At 37.3% G+C, this 21079-nt stretch overlaps 1 protein-coding gene across 6 annotated transcripts in view; it reads right to left on the reverse strand.

Moving 5' to 3' along the window:
* Nucleotides 1-21079, reverse strand: part of UBR5 (ubiquitin protein ligase E3 component n-recognin 5) — a 136424-nt gene that overhangs the window by 63263 nt on the left and 52082 nt on the right. For 4 of the 6 annotated variants that reach the window (XM_045078002.1, XM_045077999.1, XM_045077998.1 and 1 more), the window contains exons 6-13: nucleotides 16057-16246; nucleotides 15699-15858; nucleotides 14949-15098; nucleotides 12880-13091; nucleotides 3305-3421; nucleotides 3111-3221; nucleotides 2330-2484; nucleotides 1418-1535 (exon numbers count right to left, since the gene is read on the reverse strand). In XM_045078002.1, the coding sequence (XP_044933937.1) occupies nucleotides 1418-1535; nucleotides 2330-2484; nucleotides 3111-3221; nucleotides 3305-3421; nucleotides 12880-13091; nucleotides 14949-15098; nucleotides 15699-15858; nucleotides 16057-16246 (1213 nt within the window). The remainder of the gene's footprint in view (nucleotides 1-1417; nucleotides 1536-2329; nucleotides 2485-3110; nucleotides 3222-3304; nucleotides 3422-12879; nucleotides 13092-14948; nucleotides 15099-15698; nucleotides 15859-16056; nucleotides 16247-21079) is intronic. The other 2 variants (XM_045078001.1, XM_045078000.1) reach the window with 1 other exon arrangement.

Raw genomic sequence — 21079 nt, forward strand, 5'->3', positions numbered from 1 at the left:
AACTGGAGAACATCAAAAATCAGAACATGGACTAAACAGGAAAAGGGGAGCTTCTTAAAGAGAAAGATCTGTCCAAAGCAACTGAAAGAAATAATGAAGGTTGAACAAAAATTTCAAAATAGTGGATAATCACTGAAAACTTCCTAGCTGGGAGGCCAAGAAAGGAGTCAGAACAAGACAGCTGCAAATATGACACCCCTCAACAACAAAAGAGACACAAACAAAAATGGGTACATTTAAGCTGGGCTTTGCTGAAAAGTACAGCTAAAAATGGTGACGATTTTTTAAGACATAGGAATTGTAAGTAATACCACCTTGTGATGAGAAAAAAACAAGTGAAGGGAAGTGCAAGATGACAAAATTAGCACCACCCTGTGTAAGTAAAAGAAATAAAAAAAACTGTCTAAGTGACAGGGATTTAAAAGCCCTTAAAATATTTATTTCAGCATTTGCTATAATGAATATATGTATCAAGTTTTATCCTGAAGATAAAATTACTAGAGAATCTAATGAATGAGAAGTATAACAACAGTTCTCAAACTCTTTTGGTATCAAAACCCTTTCTCCCTATTAAATATTACTGAGGACTCAAAAATCTTTTATTTGGATCCTATCTAGTTGGTACTTAATGTATTATTAAAACTGAGAAACTTTTAAATATTTAACAATAATAAACCCCAAGTTAATAGAAACAATTTTATGAACTATAACTAACTACATTCTCAAAAAGAATAGCAGGGAAAGTGGCATTATTTACATTTCTGCAAATCTCTTAATATCTGATTTAACAGAAAGACATTCCCATATCTGCTTCTGCATCCCATCTGTTATGATACAGCACTTAAGACTCAAGTGTGTGAAGACAACTCAGCTTCACACAGATACGTAAACAGAGGAGACAGGACTCTGCAGATTCCCTGAAAGAATGGCGAAGCCAGCAGAAGTCCTCGGAACACACTCTGCTCCACAGAGGTACTGAAAAAATTACCTATCTATGAGACAGGCACATAAGACCATCTCAGACTCAAACAACAGAAACTGGCCGAAACAGAGATCTGACGAAGCCTCCTGCCTTACGCTGACAACATCCCTGAGAGCAGTATCGTTCAAACTGCCCCGCGGTTTATCGCCTGCTGATGTTCAGGCCATACCCTCCAACAAACTGAAGGAACGTTTCAGGTAAGGAGAGCCAAGTGGTTCTTAAAATTAGGCAAATCTGGGAACCCTGCCTCATAGGGAAACCTACTGACACTGGGGCAGAAATCTCTGTTAATCAGCTACTGAATAAAGAGCACATACATGCTACTGGAATCTGGTACTTTGAATGACATTCATTTGTAAAACTGCTTACAGGGGACGAAAGTGATTTTGAAGAGAAACATTGTCCCTTAAGACACATTTCATTCTAATCACTTACCTGGGTACCAACAGTAATGTTTGGCATTGAAGAAATACCAGCACTAGATTTGGGCTTTTTATTTTTTGCTCTAGCTTTCTCTAACATTTTTTTCCTTTGACTAAAAGGGACTACACCCCTGAAAAGAAAAAGTATAAACTGGTCAAACAAGCAGCAAAGAAGCCTATTAAATAAATTTGAAATTACATATATTACAGTATTTTTGTTTCAGAATAGTATTAGCATGTACAACTTATTCTTAATAACTTGATCACAGGTTTAACACATAAATGGTTCCTTTTTATTAAGCCTTCAGGGATTAAAATTTACAGAAAACTCATCACCCAAAATTTTCTTCCAAACAACTATATCTCATTAGTAGATTCCCCTATATAATATTTCTACCAATGCAAATTTACTACTAACTCCTTAAAACACAACAGAAAACACATTTAAAATCCCTAACAGAAAAGACTAATTAAGGAAGGCATAGAATATTCATCCAATGAAATACTTCAATAACCTTTAAAACTGTATTTTAAGCAATACTATTGAATGGAAAAAAAAAGCATGAAAAAAATACCCTAAAGACTATGCTTCCAATTATGTAAAGCAAAGTACATATTTACGTACAGGAAAATAAGATTAAATACTCCTGAATTCTAACAGTAGTTATCTTTAGGTTGTAGGACAGTAGGTGATGTTCAGTTTTTACTTTATACTTTCATAAAATTCCATAATGATACTCACTAAAGTATGCGTTACTTGTAAAACATTTTAAGGGTTTTTTTAATATTACTTTGCTCCATAGTGAAATTTCCCTCCCCATGAAGCATTCATTATCTTTTGACCAACCTTCCACTACTCAAAGCACCTATCTATGCACCTAAAAGCATTCACTGATAAGGAATTCCCTCTCCCTGTGATACTCACCACCAATATAAATTGTTTTCTAGCTGGGCGCAGGTGTAAAGGGCACAGCAATGTAAAGACACAATCCGTTCACCTTGAAGTTCTGAGTAAGTCTGTGCAGTGTGCTCTAATTTAGAAGCCACAGAACTTAAAGTTTCATCCACCCATGTAGCAACCTAAAGAGTAAAATAATAAGGGCTTAAATAAATATAATACAAATAATCTGTTGAAAAGGATGTGGTCAAAACTAGGAAAAGACAGACATACTCTATGGACTGGAATTCTAAAATTCTCTGTTAAATGCCAGAAAAATAAGGAATTCAGAAAAGATTCTTAATTAAGACTAGAGCCTAAAATATTTTCTTCATACACATAAATCAAAGTAGCAGTTATTGAATGTTTGAAGCCATCTCTAAGAAATTAATCAAAACTAAACATCTGCCTCAACAATTTTCAAAAGAATTTAGTAACTCGAAAGCCAAACTGATAACCCGAGGTATAATACCCCATACTTTCCCAGTCCATCTCTTCGGCTTTTCAGTAGCTCCTCTTTTGTCAGCCCTATCTTGAATATTGTTTCTTTCCCTTAAAGGACAAAGCTTCCCCCAAAAGGGATAATATAATATAGGGACAAACCAGCAACAAAAGGTTATATATTAGATTACTCTCTTAGGTTTGAGATGCTTTGTGTTTGTGGATCTAGTTAGAAAGAAAATGAAAAGATGGAGAAGGGGCAGGGAGAGGAAGAAAACTAAGAATTTAAGCGTGAAATGTTTCTCAAGCAATGCCCAATGTTCTGTACCTTGTTATTTTCTGTAGCTACAGTCGCTCTTATGCTATTTGCAGACAGCAGGACTATTTTTTCATTGGTTAGCCCCAAAAATGTTGCTCGTGGATGATGTAGTGAAGGATTCTTTAAAAGTATAAGAAACACAATTACCATTTTGTGTGTCAATATGTAGCGCCATTCAATGCAGCTTTAATATGATAACATACCTGTGCATTTCTGTAAGGCTCAGATTCACTCCACTTCCACTGATAAAGTTCTCCTTTACCGCTGACAGCCAAAAGCTCAGAATATAGAGCCCCAATACAGATAAATTTTGTTCCATCCTATAAAGTGAAAAATTGTACAAGAGGATAGATGTAATAATCGCCAAACCTAAAATGGCTTTAATCACTTCATCAAACCTGGATTCATTCTGTGAGCGTGTAAATCACACCTATGCCAAGTAAGTCTTCAGCACAGCCTGCAAGACCCTGGCCCTGGTTGCTTCCTGAACTCACACTCCCTGTACTCCCGGCACATGCGCTTCTTTTCGGCTCCTGGACCACGCCTGCAGGACCTGCCAAGTCCCTGGTATTCTCTTGCCTTGTTTCTTAGGTGACTCAACCCCTTTCCTTCATCAAGCCTGCTCAAATGAAACCTCTGACCACACCACCTACAAAACCACCACTCTCGTATTCCGTCTCCTTACTCTACTTTCTTTTCAGGTGACGACCTTTCCCAACTTGACATACTGTATTACTCATTGATAGTTTATTCACTTGAATATAAGCTTTGTCTGGTCTACCCCCATAGCCCCGCTTCAGAGAACAGAGTGCACAGAGTAGGCACACTCAATAAATTGCCAAATGAAGAAACAACAGTAAGAAGCTTAAGAAGCTGCAGCTGGGAGAGTCAAACGTCAAGACAGAAGACTGCTTCCCTCTAGGCTCTTCCAAGCTGTTGAAACAAAGGTCTACATGTTGTTTTTTTGTTTGTTTTGGGTTTTTTTTTTCATATATATATATGTATATATATATATTTAAAGGCAGAAGTTCATTTAATGTTTTAAGGTAAAGCACATGCCAGGAGTTCAGCTTAATAACCCCCAACACTCGGACCAGCTTCACTCCAGGAGTTCAGTGCAAATAAATTCTAAAAATCTAAGACAATAAATGTAAATGAGTATCAATAATAATTTTTTCACATTAATATGTTAATACAATCCGAGTCGTGACGCTACCCAGAAATCACAGAACGAAACTTGCCAGGTAAGAGACTTTTGGTTATACTTTTGCTACTGGTCTATACACCGCTTCTCTTCGGAATTCTGGCTCTGAAGTATGCTGAACCAATGTTGTCATTCTGCTTTTCTGTCAAATTCCAATCTTATCTGGTCAGATGGGCGAAGTGCTCAGCTGAAGCCTATGAAGTCAGCCACAATTTATAATGTAACTACAGATTATGCCCCAGCGGTGTACTGAAAGAACATGCATTTTAATCTTCTATTTTAACAACATCAGCCCTATTTTCAAGTCATTCCACAGACGGATGGGAGATCAAATATGAAGTTCTACAAGTTAGCAATTCCTCTCCTCCCTTCGCCACAGGGGTCTGAAAAGCGTCATCAACTCTCTCCAAGGCCGCTTGCTGAATCAAATCCTAACATCTCTGCCTCACTTCCTTAGCCTTCTTTGCTTAAAGGATAACAGAATCTGATCCTGTGAGCCCCTAACCGGGATCCAACACTTATCAAACATGTGACTTTGGGTAGGTTTTATAATTTCCCTGAACCCTCTTTCTTTACCTCTAAGGGGGAGAGGATAAAAAACCAAAGACCACTAACATCCATAAGGTACAAAAGCACAGAGCGCAGCACGAGTAAGTGCTCAAATTCAACTGTGGTTCCACAGCCCCCAACTTTACCTCCTACTCACCCAGAAAAGCACAAGCTTGCTGAATATGCCTGTTCTTCTTGAGTTGTTTAACAAAAAACACCATTCTCCTCTCCTCCCCACCTTCATCTCAGAAAAGCAGCATCCTTCTTTCGTATCTAAAGGTAACCTGCACACATGGGCTGTAAGTCTCTCCCGTAACCCCAATAACCATTCAAACTAATCTTTCTTCCAGTCCTACTCATGGTAAAGTGAATTGCTTGGCATATGCTTCACTTTACCAGCTTTCACTCAGAGCTAGAACCCTACCGTATGAGCCTCACGAGTTTAATTAACCCATCTTCTCTTTAAACTCTTCCAACCATTTGACCCTGTTCATCTGTTCTGGAACCTCTCCTGTCCCTTATTCACAGGTCACACTACCCCTTAGTGGTCTTATTCCCATTTTCATGGCTACTGTCTCCATCTCCCTCCTACCATCATGCACTCCCTGCCCGAGATTCTATTCTTGCCCCTTTATACAAATTATGCTCCGCTCTCAGCCTAATGGACAGCAGCCACTGGGGCGCCAAATCTCTCATCACCACACTAATCCCGCAGGAGTTATCTACCTGGATGTCTGAAAGCACCCGAACGTCTATAAAATGAATGTATCAGATCCTTCAAAGCTGCACACCCCTTGCAGGCCCTCTCCATGAATGACATCCATCACCCACCCTGTAACAGGAGAGAGACATGAAAACTTGGGCACTATGTCACCTCCTCCTCTTCTCTCTCAACAACACAGTGACGAGAGAACCAGAGCTGTCTTTGCCTCGGATTCCTCAGATTCTTCCCTTCCTTGGTCCCTGCTGCCACTGCTTTGCTTGAAATGCTCACAATTCCTTTCCACAGTTCTACCAGTCTCCAAAGAGACTCCTGATTTGTGTCCTATTCCTATCCTTCTCCCACAGTGCCAACAGTGCTCACCTCGTAAAAAATAAATAAATAAACAGAAACCCACAATTTTCATCATCTCACTTCTCTAAGAACTCTATCTGCTTCCTAGTGACTCCGGAACATCTTAACCCTGTGGCGGGTTGCCTAGGGCACTCGCAGTCCTGCTCCATCTTGCTCTTCTCCTACTCCCTACTACATGCAGCAAGTCTGAATTTCTCATTGTTCCACAAATACACCATGCCCTTTCATGACTCGGGCCCCATGCCTGATATGTTTGGAATGCCTCTTCATCTTGGTCAGTGGCTACTTAACCTTAAAAATGCTGCTCAGATATCATCTCCTCTGTGAAGTCTCTGCCAAATCCCTCAGGTGGTATTAGTCATTCGCCACCATGAACCCCAAGCACTGTGCGCATGCCATCAGTCTACCACTGATCACACACCGTGAACACGGGATACTGCATGCGAATGTCTGTCTTCCCCCACTGAATCCCCTGTGAGAGGGTCTGCATTGTAGTCACCCCTGCACTCCCAAAGGTCAGCTTGGTGCATGGCACACAGCAGGAGCACCCGGATAACTGAATGAACAAATGAATTTTAACTCCAACTTCTCCAAGTTAAAAGGCCTTGCCAGAGCAGTTGAATCCTAAACAAATCATCCTTACAGCAAGAGTATGGTGCACAAGGGCCCTCAGAAGTGACTTATCTATATCCTCCCAAGATAGGCCAGCGTTCCCCAGGTTAAGTCCTGAATGAGCTAACTGAACTCCAAAGACCCTGAAAATCCATTATAGACAATGTGGGAAATTTTTGTGTCCAACCATAGGAGGATGATGGAATAATCTGCCCTTATTTAGATTCATTATGTAAAGAAATTTTTAAAAAATCAAGCACAACACAAAAGAACAGTATTTTAGCTCACTCATTTCATAATGCCATAGAAAACATTGTTTTTATTATTTTAATGAAGTAATAATGGCTGCCTCTGAGCAAGTTGGGGCCTGCTTCTACCCAACAGGAAAAAGTAGATATGCATGTTTCCTTAAAGATTAGTAGTTTGTAGCCCTCTTTTTTTTAAAAACAAAAATCAAGTCACTAGTGGTTGAAGTACTCAATAAATTTCCAATTGTCTAAAGGACACTAAGTAACTGAACTGAGGTAATAGTCAAACTAGAAATCCCTCCCCAAAAGGAGATAGAAACTGTCAAATATAAGACCGGAATTACCTACAGGTCAAAACTTGCAAAGCACATAGTCCAGCAACATGAACACCGCTGACCACATCTACATTTTGTGACATCAATTTTGAAAAAGTTGGTCTTTCTATTCCTAAGCCTCTCCCAGAAAACCTGGATTTTACCTTCTTCTTTTTCTTTTAACTTGCCTACTACCAGCCAACACTAGTTTTCCCAGTAAGTACCAGCACCAACAGGAACGTACCATGTATTATGCTTGAAGTGGATGGAATTACAACTAAAGGTCACTCCATGGAATCTGGTCAACTGTATTTCCTCACACTTCATTTTTCCTTCCCTAGTCTCCTTATGCCTGCCTTCTAATTCCCTCTTTATGACCCTTTCTGCTTCTGCTCTTATTTCATTATTAAATTGCATCTGTGACACATTAGCTAATTCTTAATAGGTACTACTACCTGGATGCTTCCAAGTGTCAATAAAACAACAACAACAACAAAGACCTCTCCCCTCTCAACCTGCCCTTCTGGCACCAGGCAGGTAAAGCAGTACAATCAACAAGTCTGATCCACCGGCTGCTCTAGCAGCTAAAGCAAGGAGCCAAGCGTCCTGAGGCTATCTGCTCATACCACCACTCACAGAAACAGAGACTCACACGCAACTCTATAGCTCAGAAGACCGGTGCGAATCTAATTGCCATCCTTCACTCAGACCATATGAAAAAGAGTCCACAACGGTCAGGAACGGGGCTGCAAATTAAGAGCACCGGCCTGCCCCACCCAGTGTTTCCTTCGTCTCCCACCACAGGACTCTCACCACACGCTTCTCTCACAATTTGCTGAAAATAAAGGATCTGTGCGTGCTTTCAACTGAAAGCGTCTGTCTGTTAATGGGGCACAAAGCGAAGTTTTTATTTTTATGTTCAGCTTCAGCAGATTTACTCAGCACGGATTTCTGTGTAACTTTACTCCTTCCTCTCCCTCCCACGTCTCTTCACTCTAATCTGGGGATTCTCTTGGTTAAGTCTTTCGTGACTGGAGCACATCTTTTTTTCCCTTATAAGTCACCTCAGATTCTTGTTGGAAGTAGGCTGGCATAAATATATATATAGTTACATTTTGCACGTAGACATTCAGCAACATAAAACTAAATTTCTAGTCTGAGAAAAGTACATTTCAAAACGGCTGAAAAGTGACATGAAGCCATGTGAGATAACCACCTAGTGGCAAGACTGCATCTTCTTACCAACGTAACTGAATCATCACAGCTACTTCCAGAAATACAAAGTATGAAAAGCAAACAGCAAGAGGGAGAGAAATGGGGGACAGCAGAGTGTTGGGAAGGGAGGGAGGAATGATGGATGAAGAGACAGGGAAGCCTAATTAAGAATGTTGACATTCTTGAGTAAAATGACTCAAAAACTAGTATAAACTTAGCTACTTCAACTGTGACCTAGATCTTGGACTTAAAGGCCTTCCCTCCATTTCTCCCTTAGGTAGATTATGGACTAGACTACCCATTAATTTCCTAGTATGCTATATTACTACCGTAATGAAATGTTTTCATCTCTTGCATTTTATAGTCCAGTGAGACCAAGGACACGGTCTGTATCTCTTTCAGCTTCTGCCCAACTCTGTACCAGCAGAGAATCTGGCACACAATATACAACTGCCACATGGTCCCACTTGGAATACCCACTGGGCTCCTACCTTTCTATGACCTACAGAAACTACCTGTTCAGTCTGTAGAATAGGACCCTGCTTCTCCTTCCTCTTTACACTTTACATATACTGAGTCACTTACCTCTTCTAACAATCTCACAATGTAAAAACCATTACTATCCCAATCTTACAGATGAGAAACAAAGGCCCAGGGAGGTTAAAGGGCTTGACCAGGGCTACACAGCTAGTAATTGGCAAGGCCTGGATATGAACACTCCAGGAGTCTGGCTCTAGAGTCCACACTCTTAGCAACTGCTCTGGCCTCCTGTGGTTCCCCAGAGCCTCTTGTACCTAATTCTACAATTGTACTTACTCCAGAGCATTAACATCATTGTTCTGCTTTCTACAAAACTCTTACCCTAACACCTAAGCAAAACGCCTAACAGGAAATACGCATTGAATCAAGGTTATTAAATTAACACTGATTGAATGACCCTCACCTCTGTCTTCATGGAGCTTTCAACATCATATTTTTTAAGATGCTGAAAAATGAGTATGGGAAAAAACTTTTATGCCTATTTTTGTTTAAAAAAACAATTTTTTTTAAAAGATTTTATTTCTTTATTTGACAGACCGAGATCGCAAGTGGGCAGAGAGGCAGGCAGAGAGGGGGGAAGCAGGCTTCCCGTTGAGCGAAAAGCCCGATGCAGGGCTCGATCCCAGGACCCTGGGATCATTTTACTTTTCGATACCCTGCTTCCAGTCTCCACGGATCTGTTCTCTGTATCTATGAGGCTTGTGTTTTGTTTTGATTTGATGTTTCTAGATATAAGAGTGACCATACAGTATGTCTTTCTCTGAATTATTTCACATAGCGTAATGCCCTGGAGGTACCATCTATGTTGTCATAAACGACAAGACTTCCTTCTTTTTTATGGAGAAATAATATTCAAGTATATGTGTGAGTATATATATGTATATACTTCTTGACCCACAACCCAATGATGGCTACTTAAGGTTATTTCCATATATCTTGGCTATTCTACATAATGTTGCAATGAACACAAAGGTACGTGTATCTTTTAGGGTGTTTTCATTTTCTTTGTATAAACATCCAGAAGTGGAACTGCTGGATAATATGGTAGTACTATTTTTAATTTTTTGAGGACCCCCCTACTGTTTTCCATAGTGTCTGCACCAATTTACAGTCCCACCACCAGTCATAAGCATTCCCAAGTATGTTCTTACATATACTAGCTTTGACATTTAGCTCAAAGAATAACTTGTGGAAATATTTAAATCTAAGGTTACCTAAAATATTTTCAGTTCAAGATTATACTGTAAAAGGTTTTAAAAAAATGAAAAGAGAGCACTCACTCCACTATTAAAGGAACTAATTTATTAGCCTACAAAATGGTGAGGATTTTGGAAGAAGGTGCTGTTTCTCTACAGAGGTGTTAGGAAAGTCAGTACTAATCCACATAAAATTTACCAATGGAATTTCTCATGAACCCTTATAAAACACAGAGTGAAAATACTATGCTTACTACCCAAACTTACAATTTAAAAATACTGGATTAGGTCATTTCTGAAATTAATTGGGAGGCATTCTTTCACCCCTCTCTCCCCTCAAAAAAGAAAAAAGAGAAAGACACTACTTTTAAGTAGTGTGTGCTGACAACGCTTTATCTCCCTGCACTCTCCACCTGACCCTAGATCACCTATCAAGCTGTCCCCCAAAACCCTTGTACTTCTAAGGGATCACCACCTCCAATTCAGGCAGACCAATACGGTCCCACATATTACCTATTTCTGCATGTAGTATTGATCTTATGCCCCTTCAAGATAGTTCCACATGTTGTCTGAAAGTCAGCTGTAGGCCAGGTCTTTTTCCCTTTAATAGCTCTCTGCATTCTCTGAGGGTAGCAATAGCCCTCATATCACTGATTGGTACTTGCTGATAACTGTGACAATGCTTGAAAGTTTGATATATAATAAACTTAAAAGTTTGATATATAATAGCTTAACTTAAAAGTTAAGCTATTTTCTTTCCCTAAACTGTTATTTTTGATGTCTAAATTCCAATCATAAGCTAATAAAAAGTGGATCTTTTCCAGTGACATTTTTTCTTATTTAAATTCAATTAATGAACATGTAACACATTATTAGTTTCAGAGGTAGAGTTCGGTGATTCATCAATCTTATAAAATACCCAGTGCTCATAACATCACATGCCCTCTTTAATGTCCATCACCAGTTACTCCATCGTCCCGCCCCTCTCCCCTCCAGCAACCCTCACCTGTTTCCTACGATGAAGAGTCTCTTATGATTTGTCTCCGTCTCTGGTTTCATCTTGTTTTATTTTTCCCTCTCACCCCCCATGATCCTCTGTTTCAGTGACAATATTTTAAATAAGGTATTTTATAGAAAAAACGCTATAGGTAGGATATACTTTGTTTGACACACTCCTATTCCTCCTTCATTCAATAGCTAAACATGAAGGAAATAACACACTAGTGTGTTTCATGATGTACTTATTAACTGTCTCTGAAAATAAGCTGTACTTTTTAAAAACATGCCCATCGGTAAAGACCAACAAAGACTGGCTAAATCTATGAGAGCATACACTGGCCAGGAAAGCAGCTTATTAAACTTGCACTGTTCAAAATACTTTCATTCATCAAAAATAATACATGATAAAGAAGCCCAGACTAATATATATGTGATGGCATTATTAAAACAAAATTCTTGAGTCCTCTATTACTTCCTGCCAACACAGAGGAGAGCCAACCTAATATGATCCAGGCAAGAGAAATAGGAAACATAAAACAATGTACGGAAAAAAGAGGCGGGGGGGAGGCAGGGGGTTGGGGAGGGACGCGAGGGGAGAGGCCTAGGTTTAAATCACCTTCTACCATATGGAATGAAAGCTGAACTTAGGACATGTCTAGTTTTATGGAAATAAGAGAATGCCAATTCAGGGAAAGTTTGTCAGCTGCCAAAGAAAACAGAATAACCTTTTGCTTACAAAGAGACTGATTAAAATTCATGTTCCTTCTTGCATTCAAGCTTTCCACATGAGCTGAATACAGAGGAAAATAAATGAACTACATCAAGATTCACAATTACTATAAAAGATAAACAAATTCAGAAAGCTAAACAATATTTTCCTTTAATACTCCGAATTCAAATTCAACTTCAAAGAAAGAAAAGAAATCCCTATCAGAATCTCTGTATCTGCTAGAAATTAACCTTAAAGTTCTTACGTTCTTTTACTTTACTTCTACTTAAGAAAATTTCCTACCCACTGGCTCTGGAAATAAGAAAAAGGCGCATGAAAAGAGAGACAGAAAACATGGCTTCCTACAGGAGCCATTACCAAGCACCTCCGACATGAAACCTCCATGGCATTAACAGGATATAGATACTGTCTGCTTCAGACACGGCAGTAATGAATTTTTAAAGATTCAAATCAACTTAACAAATCCTGGATGCTTTCTAGAAGCCAATCATCGTATTTCTCCTCAGGATGCAGACCAGAACTAGTCCCCTAGTCCATTCCTGTTCAGACAGCTTTGTCTCCCACGGCATTTAGAGCAAAGGGTCTGTTGGAATTCATTGCCATGAAACAGGACAGCTAACTAATCAAAGAAATACAGATCCCTAATCTTGCCCTGACATACATCCTTTTATCAATGACCATGAACTTGCCCCATAGTAACTGGGGGTTCACTGACTTTACAAAACAAATTTCTACAAAGGGCCATCAATTATTGGCAAAATTATCACCAGAAAACAAGTCCTGAAACAGAATGCTGATATGTTATCTGGAACTCCAAGTCCAATTTCTCGGATTTACTTCATCAAGCAGGAAAAACAAAAAATAAAACAAAAAACCTAAATAATAGCACCACCAAGCATATCTCACTATGACTCATACAATGCCAAATAAAGATGTTACATGTCTATTTTAAAACAAAACAAAAATACCATTTTACGTCTGTGTGTGTTTAAATAATGGTAATACAAAAATCTGAAGTAAAACAGAAACCTTTTTGAGGGGGTGGGGCTTGCCAGGAATCCATTTAAATGGAAAGGGTGGGAATTTTTCCAAATACCTTGTCAGGCCACCACTGCAAATCTTCTCCTAGAGATACTGGACTTTGAACCGGTGTGTTCTTCTTATCCAGGTTGGGCTCTCCTTCTTTACTGGTGGAGCCCCTTTCATTATCAAATGAGGCTCCATCAAGCCACCTTCGTTCACGTAAACGTAAAACGGATTCACGTTCACGCAACAGCTCAGAGTCTCTCTCTAAGGGAAGAAGGAGAACTGGTATGCAATTGGGTCACACCAGTGGGATAAAAGTAAGCCACTCTCTAGTAAAGACCCTTCAGGATGCAACTAACAGCAGTTTATCTACTCACAAAAATTTAATGTAAATGTATATATCTAGTAAGCCTGACATGCAACATTCAAAACATTAACTCTTTCAAGTGAAGCTATGAAGATTATAAACTAGTATTTTTAAGCACTATATGTAGAAGCAGACTTTTCTGAATTCCAACTACATGTTTTTAGAGCAGAATTACTTTATTTTAAACTGGATTTTTAAAATGGAGTTCAAAATTTTTGGCTTCCATTAAAAATGCTTACCATAACTTTATTAGAAAATATGCATAAATTAGAATTTCAACATGTTAGTTACATATGTAAGCCAAAAAAGAGTATTTGTTAAGAGTGTCTTCAGTTATCAGAAAACAAAAAACAAAAATAGAAACAAAACCCTACACATACAGGGGAAAAATGTGAAAAGGCTAAAATACAAATCCATTAACGTTAACTATAAAAATTTTTATAATTCAAGCCCTTGTTTAATTTTAGAAGCAGATCTTCATGACCAGTCTCATTTACACATTTCTGAGAACCAGACAAGCTTCTTTTTTTCTTTTAATAATCTTTACATTAAGATTTCCTTACAAAGATTGCTTCCCCTGCAATTAGCCTACAAACTCTCTGAAACCAGCTTTGTTTTTGGTTTTGGTTTTGTTCTTTTTGTTTGCTCATACATTATTTATTTTAAGTAGGTAATCAAAATATATTTTCCAGGACTTGGATAAGGACTAGAAACAGTATTATTAAATTGAACCATATGAAATTGCCATCCGTACAGGTCAAATATGGTCAAGTACCAGCAATTTCATATGGTTCGGATAAAAAATAATGCCTACACAGAATGACCTACAGAAAAGCAAAAGGGAGAAGAAATTTAAAGGAGTTATTTGAGCTCAGTATTGAATATTTGAAAATGCAATACTTGATATATTTAAGGCAATCAAGTGTGGGTTTATTTAAAAATATTTAAAGCTATTACATTATAAGTTCAATATATTAAAAGATCATCAGAGATTTGTTATTTTTTAAACTTTGCTTTTAAGTACTAGATATTTGCAGCAAGGTCTTAATATAACATGGCATCTTTTCCAGTTTACTAATGATCAGTAAGTAATATATAACCACTTCTTGTATGTTATTTCAATCAAGCAGTTTTATATTCTGGCAAGTAAAAATTCTGACTTAATAAGGTTAAAATACAAGCTAAATCTATACCAACAGACAAACAGAAAGTCTTAGATTTGTATGATTTCAAAATCTTCTAACCTCTACTACGTACTATACCTTTGAAGGATTTCAAACTTTTGAAAATATTGTTTTAATAAGATAATCATTTTCACATATTTATTACTGACCAATCCCATTCTATTAAATTTTTTCATATTTCACTCTTCCAGCTAACCAAGATTTAAAATGAACAGAATAATCACTGTATTTTAATCAAATAAACTAAAGAGACTTGTTTTCTGAATGCTGCATGTCACTGTAAAGTAGAATTCTGCTTTTAGTTCAGAATCCATATGCCTAATTAAAAATATAGGTAGGTAAGTCATAACCCTTGATAAGTATTCCACAATGTTGTTAAGATCATCTCTAAAGTAAAATACTATTTGTGGCTCTTCAAAATCAAAAATAACTAAATAACAAAAATAATACCAAAGCACTCAAAACACTAATAAGTAGTAATTTATTATTATATAATTACTATAATATTAGAGGTTCAAACACAGTGAATTCTATCACTATCTCTCTGTACAGCCAGCCAATGATCACAAAGAAATAATGCAAAATTACCTCGAGATGAGCCTAGCCTGGAAAGTGATGAACGACGAAAAGAAGGGTAACCAAAATAGCTAATGTCCTCAGAAAACATGGCATCGGCATCAATAATGACACTTGGGTGGGCAGAATGAATGTCAGCATCAAGAAGAGACATAAGATCCTCTATAAACAGAAACAAATACAAATAAAGCAGATACGGAAATTATCTGTAGACCACTGAAAGGTCTCTGAAAATTAAATAAGATAAAAATGAGATGCAAACTATTAATATACCCTGAGGAAAAAAGGTAATAACTACCTAGGAAATAAAGTTAACGTTATAGACAAAGATTTTAAAGAGCATGAAATGCATGATTGCATTGCCACTTGGGCTAACTACTAAGTAATCATAAGAAAAAAAAACTATTTAATATATTTGTAACAGCACAAAGATAATGAATGCAGTTAAAATCTAAATAGAGTTTTTACATATTCAGTAATAAGGACATCAAAAAACAACATTTCAGAGTCATCTGTCAGCCAGTGATAAAGACAGACACATACATCCACGTCTCTACTGGAACCAAACACAAGTCTACTGAGCAAAAACATTTCTCATTTTCCCTTAAAAGTATTTTATGATCAAATTAAACACTCCAATGAGAAATATCTACCACTTTGGGAAAAACCATCAGAAAATCCACTGTACTTTAAAATTCCATTCCCTAGTCAAAAAAGTCTCTTCCTTCAGAGAAGAGAAAACTACAATGGTGATCCACCAACCTCCAGGCAAATAAGATTCACTGGCTGTATCATCCCCATCATCTCCATCTTCATCATCCCGGCTAAGTAAATTATTTACAGCAAGGTTTACATCAAGATTTGTTCGTTGAAGTTCCCGAATAATGACACTTCTGGATTTGCCTTGTAAGACAACTTGGGCCTGAAATAAAAAATAAAAAAGACTGCTATGCTAATTCTCTTTTGCTTACACTTTTATCAAAATCAGCTTTCTAGGCACAATAATGGAAAAGCAGTATTTCACAACCCATGGCTGTGAGCCAGGACGACAGCCCAAGATATTCGGTTAAATCTCCTCCTATTTTGTTGCGTTATGTGAAGTGTTCTTCAAGACCTCTACCTGTGAAATCAGCTCCTCTGGAATGACGGACGCAGGAATAACCGGCTGGGGCTGACTGCCCAGAAGCCCAGATCCTCGATCCCGTCCAGTCCGAATGACCCGGGTCTGTCGGCGGGAATCTCGAGCTCCAGCTGACGACCTACCAGAGGATCCTCCTCCACTTCCACCTACTCCAGAACTCCATCGACTTCTAAATAATAAAAAATTTAGCGAATCAGCATTTTAAACAATCACTCAGAAAAGATCACCTTGTGTCTCACATTCATTTCTGTAAGTGAAGACAAGCTATTTGTCTGACATACATTTTACAGTACTTTAATAAAACAAGGTAATATAACTGAGCCTTATAATAAAACTGATTCAATTTTTTAAATGCTTACATGTAAATCCACTCTTTAGGAAGGTATATATCACACTTTTGCATCTTTCGAAATCATGTTTTGAAGCTCCACATACCAAGTATTCCTAGTCACTCCTAGAATGGGTTATAGGACATACCCTGCCTCTTCATGAAACACTCATCAGACGTTAACTATCAACAACGTGTTACACAAAAAGTGTAATTCAGAGTTTAGGACTCAAACTGCTTTGCATGGAATGTAACAATCATTTGCAAAGGTATCTATCCATTAATATTTAGCACTATTAACTACCTTGAACAAAAAGAACCTACTATTTAAAATAATTAGCAATTTTTTCTTACATATGAGAAAACTTAGAAAGGGCATCCTTTTCCATCTTCACTTTCTGCCCCCAACATAAGCATTAAGGATCTTCAAATCAACTAAGCTAGAGAACCATAAACAACTGCTTTTCTGCATTCAATCGGATCTTAAAGAAAACATTCCCCCAAACCACATTAGCCTTAGAAATTATGAGAGTGCCAGTCTCTTTTACCAAAAAAAAAAAAAAAAAAAATTGAGTATAGTTGATGTCTCTTTAAAATCAATCTAATACTTAAGAGATCATTCGATCTAGAGAAAGCTACTTTATTAACTACTCTTCACTGTACTCACCTAAGACTGAGACCTTCAACCTCCCACTGCAAACAGAATAAGTTTAAATTTGATTTTCCAAGTCTCTTTTTCCCTTAAAAACGTGTGACTATATACACCGTAACAATTCTCAAATTAATATACAACTACTCAATCTCTTATCACTTAACTGGAAAGCCCAATTTCTGTCTAAACAAAAACAAAAAAACAACAAAAAAAACAAAACTTTTTTAAAAGTTTCCACAGTAAAATGGAAAAAAAATCTCCAGAAAACCTGGCGTGTGTCACCCTTATTTATTGATGGCTTTCTACCCTCGCTGATGTACTCTATTGCTTCTGTGTATCTGTAACTACAGTCTGAGAACCACCCAAGATAATTCCAGAGAAAGACAGTATTTTGCATTCTCAGGGCTAGAGTATGATCCATTATTTCATCTCAGCTGTGTACCAGATTTCATAAATGTAATGGTAATGACCATTCACAGACCAAAAGATAAACAAAGGAGCATTACAAGTATATTCCATTAACAAAAAGGAAATTAAGAAAACAATTCCATTTACAATAGCATCAGAAAGAAAAGGGGGAAAAAAAAAACCTTAAGGATAAACCTAACCAGGGAGGTGAAACTTGTATACTGAAAGCTTTCAAACATGGCTAAGAAAATTTAAAGAAGGCACAAATAAAAAGAAACAAACCTCATGTTCATGAACTGGAAGACTTAATATTGTTAAGATGTCCTTATTGCTCAAAGCAACAGATTTATTCCAATCACTATCAAAATCCCAATGGTTATTTTTTTACAAAAATAGAAAAATTCATTCTAAATTTCATGTGAAGTCTGGAGAGACTTCAGGAGCTAACAATTTTGAAAAAGAAGAGAAACAAAATTCTAGAGAACTCATACTTTGTGATTTTGAAACATTATTACAGAACTACTGGCATAAAGACAAATAAACAAATGGAACAGAATAGAGAGCCCAGAAATAAAATCTTGTGTGCACCGTCAAATGATCTTTGACAAGGGTGCCAAAACCACTCAATGGGGAAAGGGCAGTGTCTTCAACAAATGATGTTGGGAAAATTAGTTATCTCTATGCAAAAAAATAAAACTGGCCCCTTATGTTATATCACATATATCATATATCACATGCAACAAAATTCCTAGAAGAAAACATAGGGGAAGAGCTTCATGTTAGATCTGGCAGGAATCTTAAGATACGACACCAAAAGGACAAGCACTAAAAGCAAAAACAGATAAAATGAACTATACCAAACCTATAAACTTTGTGCCTCAAAGGACATGAAGAGTGAAATGGCAACCTACAAAATGGGAGAAAATATCTGCAAATCATATATCTGATAATGGGCTAATATCCAGAACATATAAAGAGCTCCTACATTTAACACAAAAAATAACTCGTTAAAAACTGGGTAAAGGATGTGAATACACATACCCACATTCACAGCAACATTATTCACAGCAGCCAAGAGGTAGAAGCAATCAAATGTCCATCAAAGGATGAATGGATAAAGACAATGTGGCAGATACATACACTGGAATATTATTCAGCCTTAAGAAAAAAATCCTGTCACAGCCTACAACATGCACGAACCTATTATGCTAATGAAAGAAGCCAGTCACAAACAGACAAAACCCGTATGATTCAAGTTATATGAGGTATCCTAGCAGTCAAATTCACAGACACAGAAAGTAGAAAGTCAGTGACCAGAGGCTAAGGAGAGGAGATCAATGGGCTAAAATGGGTATGAACTTTCAGTTTTGCGAAATGAAAAATTCTGGAGATCTGTTCCACACCAACATGAATATACTTAGTATTACTGAACTGTACACTTTAAAATGGCTAAGACGTAAATTTTGTTATATGATTTAAAAAATTAAGCCATGTGTTATCAAAAGAAAGCAATATTCTAGAAAGAACATATTTTCAAGTTATATGAATTGTAATTATGCAATAGAAATAATAAAGGATCAATGAAACATAAATAGGTTATTCAAATCAAATATGAAAGCAGCAGTTCTACTTCATGGTTTCCTATTAAGGTATCAAAGTCTCTTGATCAACTTTAGAAATTTTTTAACATTCAAAGCTAAATATATTATTTTATATATATATAATATGAAATAATATATTATTTTAACTTGAAAACACAGAGAACCATATTCTAAAAGTCTTAACAATATATATTTAGGGTGACAATATGCCCTGGTTTGCTTGAGATATTGCCTGTTTAAACATACTATCTGAGCCTAACTATTAATTTCACTCCAAAATGTCCTAGTTTGTGGCTTATTTCCACCAAGGAATGCATACCATTTCTCCCCCAAGAAAATAATGCTAGAAACCTGATCAGATATAATAACAGCTTACAGGTATCATAAACTCAAATCTCCATGAGAGGCTCAGAAGCAAGTGACGTTAAGATAACAGGGAAGAGCGGAGCATATCAGCCAACCTAAAATACCCAAATTTGCTGCTGGATTCTTTCATCAAAACACCAATGGCTGCCAATTTGCACTCTCTGCTATACAAACCCTCAACAGAGGTCAGCTGAAAGACTATGTCAAAGTATCTCTGATTTGCCCATTAACTTGACTGTTACCAAGTAGTATACCACATTTTCCCACTTATACCCACTGTGCAGAGTGTTTCTTCTATCACAATCCAAACAACCTACCAGTCTTCCTACTTCATAGCTCCTCAACATTCCTTCCCCTAATCAACTCACTATCAGAGAGAATAAGATAGTGAACCAAGCATACACTAACAGAAATTTAGCAGTGGTCAAAAAATACAGTATATAATTCATCTATAATTCCATCTATAATCTTAGTGAACTATGTAATTTTTAATATTAAACTCAAAAGTACTGGGAAAACCAGTTTCTATTACCTGAACTCTGCTCATCGAATTAATCCTACAATTCTGATCCTATTACACAGTACTCAAAGTAACAGAATGATTCAAAATCAACTGAGGAAATCACACAATAGGAATTAGAACCCCAGCTTGCAAACTTAAAAGCCCATGGACCAAGTCTTGTCCATAAACCCAGATGGTTGGTTTAAAACACACAAACACACACACACACAGAACCCCACCACCACCATCATCATCATTATCATCAAGAGTAAGGGCAAATCTGAGAAACTATCACAATCAGGAGAAGCCTGAAGAGATGACTAAATGTAATGTGATATCCTGGATGGGATCCTGGGACAGGAGAAAGACAACAGGAGAAAACTAAGGAAACAGCAATAACTATTAGCCTTTGGATTATAATAATGTATCAATATACATTAACTATAAAAAATTCACCATACCAATGTTAGATATTAATAGCGGTAGAAACTGGGTGCAGAATATATGAAAACTCTCAGTACTATCTTCGTAATTTTTCTGTCAATCTGAAACTGTTTTAAAATAAAAGGTTTCTTTAAAAGAACATATACACACAGACATGCACACACACTATATATATGACTGGTGCATGGCCCAGTGTATATACTTATTTCCGTGAAAATATTAATTAGTTCCAACATTTAAGTCAGGATATTCACTTAAAGATCCAGAATTACAGCTTTTGAGGGACCAAAAGAAGGGGTGGATTGAGGGCCACATGGCTGGTTCAGTCAGTAGAGCATGTGACCCTCGATTTCAGGGTCGTCAGTTGAAGCACCCACACTGGGCATAGAGCTTATTTAAAAAAAAGGGGGGGGTGGAGGTGAGGCACAGAAGTCTGCATTTAGCAGCAATAGCTCTGTATTTTCCTCTGGTAATAATCAGTTCATGAGCTGTCTCGTTTAAAGAGCTGCCACTTACTTTGTCACAGCTCTACTACCTACGACCTTACCCACCTAGACAGCTTCAACTATTTACAATTAGTGACCTGCCTGGCTTTTACACTCCAAATCCAGTGCTAATTATTAGCTCAGATGAGACGCCAAAGGAAACATGGTAGCTCAAATGAATGAAAAGCAGCTTACCCCATCAGCTATTATATCCAG

Source organism: Mustela putorius, unplaced genomic scaffold (assembly GCF_011764305.1).
Source record: "Mustela putorius furo isolate JIRA1106 unplaced genomic scaffold, ASM1176430v1.1 tig00000228_pilon_pilon_pilon, whole genome shotgun sequence".
In the NCBI taxonomy this organism is placed as follows: Eukaryota; Metazoa; Chordata; class Mammalia; order Carnivora; family Mustelidae; genus Mustela; species Mustela putorius.